Consider the following 14,114-nt stretch of genomic DNA (forward strand, 5'->3'; position numbering starts at 1 on the left):
TGACCGCATCCACGCTCTGCAGGTGCCTCATCTGTGCCAGCTGGAGCCCCTCTCTTCCTACCCAGTGATTCAGCTAGGGATTCTGGCCTTTCTCTCCTGCATCAGCAGTTGATCCCTGTCTGCCCAATCATAGCCATCAGCACACAGACATATTGCAGGCTCACCCATCGTAAGAAAGCAAAACACCCTGATGGGAGATCCCACTCTAGCCATTGCCCACTTGTCTCTCTCGTGTCATAGGGGGAGCTCAAAGAACCATTTGCACTTGTCGCCTCTGATTGCTTCATTCCATTGTCTCTTACAAGTACTCCAGCTAGGTTGTCACCAACAGCCCCCTGTCACAGCCATCGGGGGCCTAGAGGAAACCAGATCCAGTGGCCAAGCCTAGGACACCCCACTTGCCCATTTCTCCTCTTGCCATTCTGTCTCATCTCTATAATTTCTTTTTTCTGGTTCTTGTTCTCCTTATCTCTATAGTTTCTAAATGTGGCAGGCTCCAGAGCTTATTGCTTAGATCTCTTTTCTTCTCTGAGCACACTCAGTGTCCACGTGAATCCCCCCTCCCCTGGTTCACCGATGAAATACAGTCTAGGAGCTGATGAGCTCCCAGCTTGATATCTCCAGCCTGTAGCTCCCCTGGACTGTATCTGTCCAGCAGGCAGATATCTCTATTTAGATACATAATAGACATTTTAGACTTGCCATATCCAAAATTCAGCTCCTGGTTCCCTGCTACAGGCCCCCTCTCCCACTACAGCAAGCCTACTAAAGTCCTTTCCCTCTCAATAAATGACCCACTCTGTCTTTCCAGTTGCTTTGGCCAAACACCGTACATTTACCTTTGATTCCTTTCTCTTGTACCCTTCATCCCATTCATCATCAGATCTTTTTGACTGCACTCTCCGAATAGATCCCCAATTCACCAACTTCTTATTCCTTCATTTGTTACCATGCTTCTCGAAGCCACCACCCTTTTAATGCATAAATCAAATCTTGATACCCGTCTGTTCAGAAGTCTCCAGTGATCCAGTTCTGTTTAGAGCAAACATGTAAGCCCTTATAGTCACCTATGAGGTCCTGCATGATTTGCCCTCACTACCTCTCTGGCCTAACCCTCTCTTGTATTGCTCTGCTCATTGCTCTGCTCCAGGCACACTGGTGTCTTTACCACTCCTCAGACTCACCGAGTTTCTGTCTCAAGACCTTTGTACTCATTGCTCTTTCTACCAGGAATGCTCTTTGTGAACCACCAACCTTGCTCCCTAAATTTAAGTCTCCGACCAACTTATGCTAAGCCACAAGCCACTCTAGATCTCCTTTACTCTGTATTATATTTCTGTATAACACTTGATACTAGCTGATATACTCTGTATCTACTTGTTTATCTGCCCACCATCCCTGGAGAAAGGAAGTTCCATGAAGGCAGGGATATTGTCTCTCTTGATCAATGCTGTGTACTCTCAAGGGAGATGAGACTCCTTAGCAAACTTCAGCTTCCTTCCAAACTGCCCTCTCAAGTATCTACTACTCCTGTGATATGGTTGCTAGTCTTTTATTTACGAAGTTTTTTTTTTAAGCACAAACTTAAAGCAAGACCCGCCAGCATGGTGTATTCTCCAGCTACACTCAGCTACTCAGGCACCAGCAGGGAGAAGGAGAGAGTTGCATTTAACCAGGGCTGCAGTTTGCCAGACCAACTTGATAAAGACAGACATAGGCAAGGTCAAGATTGCAATGATGGATCAAGAAGTCCAAGCTAAAGAGGATGTGAAAAGGGTGAAGGGGGTTAAAATGGGTTTGAAAGTCACTACTTAGGTTTTGTGCCGTATTCTTGAATTCGTTCATCAGTACTTCTTCTCTCCCATTTCTTTCTTCTAGGTTCCTTCCTCTTCCTGAAGTGTTTCCTTTAGCATCCTTCAGTGAATATTTGGGCAGAAAACTTTCTATGGCCCTTGTATGCTTGAAAATGTTGTTATGTCACCCTTTCTCATAAGTGCTTATTTGCTGGGATTGTGGAATCCTACCTACAATTTTGTGGAATTGTAGGTTCATAACTATTCCTTCCAACACTCAATCTGATTATTCCTTTGGGGGTCAGCTGGGTTTTAATCTCATGCCTTTTAGGATTTTCTTTTTTATCCTGTATATTCTATGGAAAGCATGTCTAGGTCTGACTTTTCGTTTTTTATTTAAATCCTACTCAACACCTAGTGGGCCGTTGGACTCTGAGGATGGAATTCTGTCCTCATTTCTGGAAAATTCTTCAAATACTGACTCTACTTCCATTCTCTTTTCTTTCTGGAAGCCTTACCAGACATATATGGAGGGAAGGTGGAGTCCTTAATTATATTCTACATGTCTGTTAGTTTCTCCTTCATGTGTTCTTTCAAGTTCTGTCTTTGTAATATTTCATAGATTTCCTCTGTATCATATCCACTCACAGACAGTCTTGTTTCACCTATATCCCCACCCCACCCTCATTGTTTTGAAGCCAATCCTAAACACCATTATCATTTTTATTCCTATAAACATTTCAGTATTTGTCACTAAAAGATAAGGAGCCTTTTTAAAAACACAGTTCCATAACTACATCTAAAACATGGTGACAATTCCTTAAGTTCCAGCCTGTGTTCAAATACCCCTAAATGTCTCATAAGTGCTTTTAAATAGAGTTCTTTCCAAGTAATGAACCAAGAAGATTTCTTTCCAAATAACGAACCAAGAAGATTTCTTTCCAAATAATGAACCACGAAGGTTAAGATACTGAAGTTGATTGAACTAGTTAAGTTTCTTATAAAAGTTCCCCTTCACATTTCATTTGTTGAATAACTGATATTTATTTAGAACTGTATTTATTGTCCTGTAGCATTTCCCATGGACTGGATTTTGCAGATTGCATTCCCATGGTTTTGTTTGACATGTCCCTCTGTTCTCTAGGGTTTCTAAACTGGTAGATCTGGGACTGCACTGTCCAGTAAAGCAGATGTAGTACAGAAAAAGGGAATATACATAATTCATTAATAATTTTTATCTGGATTACATATCGAAATGATAGTATTTTGGATATATTAAATAAAATACATTATAATTATTTTCATCCATTTATTTTTACTTTTTTGATGTGAGTACTACAAAGTTTAAAGTCAGATCTCTGCCTTATATTTCTAGTGGACTAAAAGCTGGATCTGATTCTGGTTCAGTTTTTTCCTCTGGGGCACCAATAGCAATATGCATATCTAGTGCTCAGATTTTGATTTCTGTATGCTATTGCCCATAAAAGGACCAGGGTTCCTTGGGAATATAGCTTATTCAGGACTCTGAGCAGGGGTAGTACAGTGAGCCTGAGACATTTTCTTAGGACAAAATTAAGAAAGTGCTCAAAACCTAATAAGAATATGTCAAAAGGACAAAGGAACCTGGGGTGCCTACGTGGTTCAGTCGGTGAAGTGTCTAACTCTTGACTTCGGCTCAGGTCATGATCTCACAGTTTGTGAGTTTGAGCCCTACGCCAGGCTCTGCTCTGGCAGGTTTGGAGCCTGCTCAGGATTCTCTGCCTCTCTTTGCCCATCCCATGTGCCCTCCCCCCAATCTTTCTCTCTCTCTCTCTCTCTCTCTCTCTCTCGATATATGTGTGTGTGTGTGTGTATATATATATATATATATATATCTTTCAATAAATAAATAAATAAGCTTTAAAAACTTTAAAAAAGAAGGATATGAACCAACTTGAAGAGCTTCCACTGGCCAAATTTGGGACACTTAAACCTCACAAAAGGTAATAGTAGTGGATAGTAATGCATTGAATAAAATAAGAATCCATGTGTCCCTGAAAATGATAAAAAGAAAAATTAGGGGGCACCTGGGTGGCTTAGTCAGTTATGCTTCCAACTCTTGATTTTAGTTGAGATCACGATCTCACAGCTCGTGGGTTCGAGCCTTGTGTCAGGCTCTAGGCTGACAGCATGGAGCCTGCTTGGGATTCTCTCTCTCTCCCTCTTTCTCTCTGCCCCTCCCCTACTCGCTTCTCTCAAAATAAATAAATAAACTTTAAAAAAAAGAAAAACTAGTATAAAGGAGGGGGAACATCTACATTACAGAGGAATGCCAACTAATAAAAATAAAACAAATGCTAGAATTAGGATTTTTACCATTTTGCAATAATGTGTTAATAAGTGTTCCAGGCAAGAATCATCACTGAATGTTCAAGATTGAAAGAGACAGAAGAGACATGAGGACTAAATACAATATGATCCATGATTGGATCCTGGATCCAAATATAAAAATGCCTTTAAAGGACATTACTGGGACAATGGGAGAAATTTGGATATAGACTAATTATTGGATAAGAGTGTCCTGTTACATTTATTGTGTGTGATCATTATTTAGTGGTATTTAGGAGGATGTCTTTATTCTTAGAAAATACCTAATGAAGAGTTTAGAGGCAAAGTGGCACAATGTCTCAACTTACTCTTAAGTGGTTTCAAAAAAAAAAAAAGATCTTGTGTGTGTGTACCTACAAAGAAAATTTTGGCAAAATATTAACAATCAGTGGATCTAGGCACATAACTCATGATTGTCTTTGTTTTAGTGATGTTAGTCTGTTGATGATCATTCCTAGATTCCTAATGATGATCATTAACAAAACCTGTTAATGAAGGTTTTGTAAAATGGCGACATGCTATCATTCTCTCTTTCTTTCTTAATTCAATTCTTTGTACCTTATGCAGATTAAATGTTTGACTGTTTGTTTCCTTTATTAGTTTATAGAAGGAATTCGTATTCTTACTGGTGATCAAATTGCCCCTTCTTTGGCCAGTGAGAGCCTCTTCAAGATGACGCTTGAGTCCTTTTAACAGGACCCCAGGAGTCTTGGCTAGCTAGCTTCCTTACTTTCTGGCTCAACAAGGTGTTCCTGACTCGTCTTATCTATTTCCTGCCCCAGATCTATAATCAGCCATTGCTCTCAGGAGCTCTGGTTCCTTTTAGCAGTAAATTAAGCATACCTGTTTTTATTTCCTTTCAGCTCTTGCTGTTCCATATCTATTTTCACAGAAGGGACTACTCCTGTGTATTGGCTGTTTGCACTGCCTTTCATGGTGTGGGACTTTTTCATATTATTCATAATTTGTATCTATGAGCTGGTTTTCCCAGGAGTTTTACCCTCAGGTGCCCTGAATTGTCACACACATGCATACATACCCCCCATGGTACACAGAGGCACAGATACTGCCTTTGTCTGGACCCCACAGGCTTCTTTCTTATGCCCTAAACCAGTTTTTCCTGGGGACCAGTCAATGGGGAGGGGCGATTGAAAGGACAACATGGTTTCTATCCTATGTACTTCTGTATTATTTGAAACTTTTACAATGAGATGTATTTCCATGTGAATTAGACTTATGAAAGGGCAAGACACCTACATGCCATAGATTGGAGAGTAGGAATGTGAGGAGGCTGTTTACTTGTCTAAAGCAGGAATAATTTCTTTGGTCTCTGTTTGCTTTTCTAGGATCTCTACCCAGCTCTGAAAGGTGTAAGCACGGTTTTCCACTGTGCATCACCCCCACCATCCAGTAACAACAAGGAACTCTTTTATAGAGTGAATTACATTGGCACCAAGAATGTCATTGAAACTTGCAAAGAGGCTGGGGTTCAGGTAAGGGGAAAGCTAGAGTGAGTGCTATCAGGAGCATGTCGTGGCCCCTTCTAAGTGTGTGGGAGCCAGGGTTCTTCTTGCTCTCTTCCTGGGTCTAGCCAGGCTTGCTTCCTAAAATATTGTGAAGATCCTAGAATCAACCCTAGGAGCTGCTGGGCCAATTTGAGCTATAATACTTTAACTGCATCTCAGTAGACCATCTGAGGATGCTAAGGCTTATCAGTCTCTGGTTAAAGAGCTGTAAAATGTCTATTGCTTATATTTTTTATTATGATGTCATAAAATTTACCATTTTATCCATTTTTTAATTTACAGTTCAGTGGCATCAAGTACATTCACATTGCTCGGCAAACATCCCCACAACCCATCTCTACTTTCATCTTCCCAAACTGAAACGCTATCCCCATTAAACAATAGCGCCCCTCCCCCTCCTATCCAAGCCCTTGGCACCCACCATCCTACATTCTATTTCCATGAATCTAGAGACTGCATAGAAGTGGACTTTATATCTAGCTTCTTTCACTCAGCATAAGGTCTTCTAGGTTCATCCATATTGTAGCCTGTGTCAGAATGTCTTTTTTTTTTTTTAACCACTTAAAAACATTCCGTTGTGTGGATAGGCCACATTTTGTCTAGCCATTCATTCATCAGTGGACACCTGTTGCTTACATGTTTGACTACTGTGAATCATGCTGCTAGAGATGTAGGTGTATAAATATCTGCTCCAGTCTCTGCTTTTAGTTCTTTTGGGTAAATACCCAGAAGTGGAATTCCTGGATCATACACTAATTCTATGTTTAACCTTTTAAGGAACTGCCATACTATTTTCCAGACCTTGCTTACATTTTCAAAGAAAAATTAGCTGTTTACTTTTTACCAATAGAAACCTGTTATAATTCAGATCTGAGGGCATATGAATTTCCACCATGTCATAGCTTGCTGCTTTGTTATAAATCTTGGTTCTCAGGATCATCACCCTTATGGGCCACCCAGCATCATCAGCTGACCCAGCAAGAACAAGTGGGTGCCTGGTGGCTCAGTCGGTTGAGCATCCGACTCTTGATTTAGGCTCAGGTCATAATCTCACGGTTCATGGGATCAAGACCCATGTCAGGCTCTGCACTGATAGCATGAAGCCTGCTTGGGAATCTCTCTCTCCCTCCTTTGTACCTCCCCAGCTCATGCACACAATCACTCATGCTCTCTCTCCCTCTATCTCTCTCAAAATAAATAAACACACACCAATAAATAAATAAAAAAAATAAAACATTAAAAGAGAAGAACAAGTGGATAAGGAGCTCTTCAGAGGTCAGTGCCTGGAAAGGTTGGATCATAGTAATAGTGACCCCTTATACTTTGCAAATGATAAGACATTTTTCCCTGTAGTTGTCACCTGATTTGCTTCTCAGTAGGTAACCAGGAGCTACTAATGTCTCTTAATAGGTGAGGAACCAGATTTGGAAGGCTAAATGATATCTCTTTGCCAGTAATGAAAGAGGTGGGATTAAAATCAGACCCTGTAATGCCAAATCCCAGACTCCTTAGTCTATACCATGCTTGAGCTCTGTGAATTTCACTGCTGCTGTTTTTTTTTTTTCACGGAATAAACAAATAAGAATAATATAGTACTCATATAATCATCACAGAATATAAGTAACACTACTGGTGAAGTTGAAGCCCTGTGTGTTTCCATCCTCAATGCCATTGCTGTCCTTCCCCACCCATGGAGAATGACTGTCCTGAACTTGGGTTTATCATTGCTCTTTGCTCCATGTGCAACCAATATAAGTTACAGTTTGCATGTTAAAAACTTTATAGAAATGATATAGTGAATATATCTTCCTGCAACTTGCATTTTCTCCCAACATGTTTTTTGAGATTTTTCCATCTCAATATATGTATATGGAGTATATTCACTGAAGTGGCAGAATAGCTTAGTGGCTGCAGTGCAGAAAGTGGCTTTTCATATTATATTTAGGAAACATTCCTAACACTGGAATCAAGAGACTGTTTAATGTGGGTTTTCTCCCCAAAGGTTTAAAGTGTTATTTTGCACATTCAAATCTTTAACCCACCAACAGTTTAAGTTTGTATGTGGTCTGAGGTAGCGATTGAATTTTTGTTGTTCAGCATCATTTATCATGTGACCCATCCCTTATCTGCTCTTCAGTGCCCCCTCCAGCACATCTCAGATGTAGGTGCCTTCCACGGGTCTCTTCCCAGCTCTTTCTTCTGCTTCATTGGCTTCCGCCTGTGCCCATACTACTGTGCTCTGCCTTCAGTAAGCAAGGCTTAAGGTCAATCTCAGTATGTGCTAGAACAACTCACCCCCTAGCCATGTTCTTCAGAATTTGCGTGGCTGTCCTTAGCCCTTTGCTCATCCATATAAATTTTAGAATCAACTTCTCGAGTTCCTTGATAAAGGCTGTTGGAGTTGTTATTGTCATTGCATCAAATTTAAAGGCAATTTGGGAGAGAATCGATACCTTTCCAATACTCAGTCTTTGTATCCATAAATACATAATAACATCTCTATCTCTCTCTTTAATGCCTTTTAATAGAGTTTTATCCTTTACTTTAGAAAGATTTTGTACATCTTTTGTTAAACTTATCCCTGTGTTCTTAATTTGGGGTTATTAAAATATCTTTCATATTTTTAATTGCTAATGACAAACACAATTTTTGTATATTGATTTTGGACTCACCAACTCTGCTGAACTGTAACTATAATATTTTCTGTATGTTCATAATGTTTTCTGTGTAGACATTTCCAACATCTGTGAATGGTAATAGTTTTGTTTCTTCTTTTCAAATTATTCCTTATTGTTTGTCTTAACCCACTACACTTGCTAAGACTTCCAGTACAATGTTGAATAAAAGCGGTAAAGATACGATTCGAGCTATTGGTGTTCAGTTTTTGACGTGCTGCCTTTAACCAGAGGGCTGGAAGCTGGGACCCTTGTAAGAAAGCATTTCCTTTCCAATAGCACTTCTCAAGTGGGTATGGTGCACATGTGCTTGTGTACCTGTGCTGACATGCCAGGGTTGGTACCAGAAGCACCAGGCAGCTTTTTCAGACAGACATCTCCCTCTAAGTTTGGGGGCTATCCTTCTCCCTTGAGGAATAATTCCCACAGTGAGATACCTGTTCCATCTCTCAGTAGTGATAGAGAAAAAAACGTGAAATCCACTGTTTTAGAATGCTATAGAATGTATCTCGAATCCACGTAGCTAACAAAAGATGCTGATCTTTGAATTATTTTAAAAATACCTGGATAGCAAAGCATTGCAGTAAATAATTTGTACGGTGCCTTGCCTGTGAGGGTTGTGAACATGTTGTTTGATTCTCTTTCATGCATGACCATCAGATTGTTTAAATAATGATCATTTCTTACTTTTATTTTTTTTAACCTTCCTTTCTCCTCTGCCAGAAACTCATTTTAACCAGCAGTGCTAGTGTCGTCTTTGAGGGTGTCAACATCAAGAATGGAACCGAAGACCTCCCTTATGCTATGAAACCCATTGACTATTACACGGAGACAAAAATCTTACAGGAGAGAGTACGTACCTGAGAACTCGTTGAGTGACAAGCGAGTTCCATGAACATCTGTAAGGTTTAGATTTTTAAGAAAAATATTTATGAAGTTAGTGTTCTCAGGCCTGAATACCTAACTTGGGAAGTAAAATTCGTGGATGAAATTCGATTTAAAAAATAATAACAATAGCTTAATGTGAGTGTTTTACAGGAACTTTCTCATTTAAACTTCACAATGACCCTATAAGGTGGATATTATTATCATCACCAGGTTACAGATGAGGACAGTTGATGCACAGAGATTCACTTTCTTCTTGAGGCTCTGCAACTAGTGGGTGGCTAACCCCATGCACTCAACCTCTACGCTATGCAAGGTTACTCAGTTGCCATAGAAATCAGAGGCAATTTATGATGATCCCAAGCACGCAAACAGAACTTGGGCTTGACACACAAGTGTTTTCATTTGAACACACCTTCCTAGTGGCACTCTTACCCCCTTCCCTTATTCTTAAACAATGAAAGGATCTTGCTTTATTTTAAGGAAAAGTACGTGGCAAGGCACTGGTTTCCACTTGGCAAACTAGCTTCGCCCAGGAGCGCCTGGTTTTAGCAGCAGTCCAAGTTGAGTAACAGGGCCAGTAAGCCTTTGGACTCCAGGGCTACAGGGACCCTGACAGCAGCTAGCTCCAGGACTAATGTCCAGAGAGAATATTACCCTAAGGGCATACTTAACTTGAAGGCCATAGATGCTCATTGAGCACAGACAGCTTGCCTTAGCAGGGGAAGCTGTGACCTTACCTCTCCCAGGTGTTTGCAGCATATCATACCCACTGAGGTTGCATTTCACAGCCAGCAAACTAGAGCTTAGTGCTGGCTTGGCATGCATCCCACTGTGCTGTCTGAGAGCCAGCTGCCTCCCATCTGTTTGGTATTCCTCCAACTCAAAAAGTTCCTGAATAACTCATCTGCAGGGAGACACAAGGGCATCCCCAATCTAGGGGGTGGAAGCCTGGCTTTTTGTAAGCTGCAATCCTGTCTCCAGCTTCTGCCACCCTCTCCTTGGAGCATGGAGAGCCTCACAGAGCTCCCACCTGCTAGGACTTGAACCAAGAAGCACTCTCATCTAAGGCACTGGGACTCCCCCTGTCTACCCTCAGGAGCTGTAAGTGGCAGCCATGCCTCAGACCATCAGTGCCTCACTTGCGTTGACTTTTGGCTGCTCAATTAGAAGTAAGCAAAGCCTATAAATGCCTGCAACAGTGACCTTCCTGGAGCCCCATGTCAGCCCCTGTTGGCACACATCTCGCTGTTGATTTTCAGACCTCTCAACTGATGATAAACTCAGTGAACTCAAAGTCAGCTTAAACTCACCAGGAGGAAAACATGTGCAAGAATTTTGCCACCATAGAGTAGAAATCCTAGGTGAGGTGGTACAATAAGTACACATATCAGGCACATACCGAAACAGTTGACGTGGGTCACCTCATTTGGTCCTCCCATCCGGGTAGGAGCTGTCGTGGTCCACATTTTTACCAATAACATAGCAAATCATTCGGGATGTTTTGTCACTTTTGAAGCAAAACCTGTTTCTCTGTACTTCAAGTCCTTAAGTTCTAGTTTGTCCACTAAGCCACGCGAAACATATCTTTTCTGACAGTGGATGACACAAATAACGGCTGCCACTTCTTGAGTGCTTACTAGGTACTAGGCACTGCTCTAGGCTTTACCTGTGTTGGATCATCTCTTTAGCTACCCAGTCACTGCACTGTTTCTCCCAGACCCATTACCTTCTCAGTCCCTTCTTCCTGGCCCACTTGGGTTCATCAGAGACCCTTCCCAGGAGGTCGTTCTTAGAACTGACCAGAGCGGCCTGTGACTGGTGGAAACAAGCACGTGGAGCTTAAGGCAGGAGGCTAAAGGCTAACTTGCTAACTAGAACCCTCAGATTTTTTTCCACAAACTGCAGCCAAGGCTCATCTTCCCCTGGCTGCAGGTGTGCATTTTAGGCCTTTCTCTTTTTTTTTTTTTCCATCTGCTACTATATTTTTATTTTTTTTTCAATATATGAAATTTATTGTCAAAATGGTTTCCATACAACACCCAGTGCTCATCCCAAAAGGTGCCCTCTCCAATACCCATCACCCACCCTCCCCTCCCTCCCACCCCCCATCAACCCTCAGTTCTCAGTTTTTAAGAGTCTCTCATGTTTTGGCTCTCTCCCACTCTACCCTCTTTTTTTTTTTCCTTCCCCTCCCCCATGGGTTTCTGTCAAGTTTCTCAGGATCCACATAAGAGTGAAAACATATGGTATCTGTCTTTCTCTGTATGGCTTATTTCACTTAGCATCACACTCTCCAGTTCCATCCACGTTGCTACAAAGGGCCATATTTTGTTCTTTCTCATTGCCCTGTAGTACTCCATTGTGTATATAAACCACAATTTCTTTATCCATTCATCAGTTGATGGACATTTAGTAGGCCTTTCTCTTTAATCATACTGTGGTCGTTGTTGTTGTTGTTTAAGTAGGCTCCACACCCAACATAGGGCTTTAATTCACAACCCTGAGTCGCATGTTCCATTGACTGAGCCAGTCAGGTGACCTTGATCATACTGGTTTTGACCCAGCTACCTCTCCTGTGTTTTCAAATTTGGGTGGCATGGGTGGATGGGATAGAGAAGTAGCTTCAAATTATACCAGAGCAGAGGCCAGCCTCCATGTCTCCTGTGAGTCGTGCTACTGACCTGCCCTTTCTGCTCTTTACAGGCAGTCCTGGACGCCAATGATCCTGAGAGGAATTTTTTAACCATAGCCATCCGCCCTCATGGCATTTTTGGCCCAAAGGACCCCCAGTTGGTCCCCATCCTCATTGAGGCAGCCAAGAAAGGCAAGATGAAGTTTGTGATTGGGTAAGTTGGCCCACAATTGGTCTTCTTCATGACCCCTTGACAAGTATCAGTCAAGTTTGTGTAGCTCTCTTCCAATGTGGCCTTTTCTGCCACCCTCTCTGTTTGTCTCCTGGGGCTGCCACAAGTGACCACAAACTGAGGGCCTTAAAACAACAGAGATTAATTCTCTCCCAGTTCTGGAGGCCATAAGTCCGAAATCAAGGCAGTGGCAGGGTTGGTCCTTCTGGAAACTGAGGGAGAATCTCTTCCAGGCCTTTCTCCCAGCTTCTGGTGGTAGCCAGCAGTCCTTGGTGTTACTTAGCTTGTGACAAATCACTCTAATCTCTGCCTCCACATTCACATGAGCATCTTTTCTGTGTGTCTCTATCCCAATTTCCCTTTTAAAGGGATGCCAGCCACTGGATTTAGAGTCCATCCTACCCCAATATGTCCTCATCTTAACTTGATTACACCTTCAGAGAGTCTAATTCCAAATAAGGTCACATCCAAAAGTTCCAGGGAGACATGAATTTGGGGAGGACAGTGTTCAACCTAGTACACTGTCAGGTAGCCTGGGAAAATATTTGTGTCCCTTTTGGGAAATTGAGGAAATAGGCTCAAGGGGGAAAAGAGTGGCACAAGGTCAAGGGCCAGGCCTTCAGCTCTCCTTGCATCTAGGAAGGCAGGTAGAGGTGTTCGCATTCCTCATCAAGGAAAGTGCAGGTGGTAAGACCCTTGCAGGTGGTGACAGAGTGTGGCTGTTTCCCCAGTACACCTTGGCTTCCTTCCTTTCTTTTTCTTTCTTTCCTCCTCTTATTCGTGTGTCCTGGCACCTTGCTTCTCTGCCTCTTGCTTTGCTTCCTTGCTGCCCTGTCTTCTTGCTTTGAGGGATTAGAAAGAGATGGTAGAAAAGTGTGAGGCCAAAGTAAGCCATTAGCCCAGAGTGTCCCAGGGGGAGTTGAAGAGCCACTACCCAAATAGAAGCCCAGAGCAGATAATATCGGGGTTGGCCTTGCCAGGATAGGGCAGGCTGGGCACTGGGCTCTCAGACTCATTGCTTGGCCCTTACATATCCCACCTCTGAGGGCCCCAGGAACATTGGCCCTTGCACATCTCTAACTGTGGAACCATTCCTGGCATGCCCACAGAAATGGGGAGAACCTGGTGGACTTCACCTTCGTGGAGAATGTGGTGCATGGACACATCCTGGCTGCAGAGCACCTCTCCCAAGATGCGGCCATCAGTGGGAAGGTAAGGCTCCTGCTCCTCCTGCCCCGTGTGTGTTTGCCTATCTTCGGATTGTGTCTCCCCATGATTGGATTTGTTGGCAAATTGCCTTCATGTTCCCGTGTCCTGGACGATCTGGTCCGAGGTTGATCCCCTATGGTAGGTGGTGGGGTGACATTGCAGTGCCACACAGCTCCAAACAGCCCAAATCTGGGGCCAGTGAGCTGGAACTGAGTAAACATTCAGGACCTGGTTCTCCATGTTACGTGACCTGGATACACACAGTGGACTTGACTGCTCCCAGCAGGGTCCCACGTACATTTGATGGGGTGCTTCCTATTCATCTTTTCTCCTGCTTATTCTGGAAATTTCTCCATTTCTCCCCCATTGCCCACCCATGCCCATGCCTCTCACCGCTCCAGAGGGGTGGATATACCTAAATGTCCTGGCATTTGGCACCTGGTGGGCAGGATGGACATGTCAGGGGAGGTGAGCCCTCATGCAGAGAGGGGAGAGCACATTAGGGCCTCCTCACCCTCTCCTCCCACTCATAGGGCCTCCATCTTCCTGTTTCTCACCACTACCTTTGGAAGTCCCACTTTGGGCCTCATTTTTCTCCTGGACCTCTGCTGTTTTCCCACTGCTGTAACACTTAGGGTGGCAGGACAAGGGTAAGTGTATGGCTTTTGGTTTAGATGAAACACATCACATTTGAGAAATGTAATATAACCTGTTTGTTGCATCTGAAGATAAAGAGTTTTACCATGAAGAACATTATTATTAAATTAAGTGCAATTAACAAACATACTTTCC

The 14,114-nt window shown here is 42.6% G+C and overlaps 1 protein-coding gene across 6 annotated transcripts in view; it reads left to right on the forward strand.

The window, feature by feature from the left end:
• The window catches only part of NSDHL (NAD(P) dependent steroid dehydrogenase-like), a 29,750-nt gene that overhangs the window by 14,784 nt on the left and 852 nt on the right, over positions 1-14,114 (forward strand). For 5 of the 6 annotated variants that reach the window (XM_015068027.3, XM_015068030.3, XM_027053456.2 and 2 more), the window contains 4 exons: positions 5,507-5,653; positions 9,085-9,213; positions 11,953-12,095; positions 13,223-13,325. In XM_015068027.3, coding sequence (XP_014923513.2) covers positions 5,507-5,653; positions 9,085-9,213; positions 11,953-12,095; positions 13,223-13,325 — 522 coding nt within the window. The remainder of the gene's footprint in view (positions 1-5,506; positions 5,654-9,084; positions 9,214-11,952; positions 12,096-13,222; positions 13,326-14,114) is intronic. The other variant, XM_027053457.2, reaches the window with a different exon arrangement.

The sequence above is a fragment of the Acinonyx jubatus genome, chromosome X, assembly GCF_027475565.1.
Source record: "Acinonyx jubatus isolate Ajub_Pintada_27869175 chromosome X, VMU_Ajub_asm_v1.0, whole genome shotgun sequence".
In the NCBI taxonomy this organism is placed as follows: Eukaryota; Metazoa; Chordata; class Mammalia; order Carnivora; family Felidae; genus Acinonyx; species Acinonyx jubatus.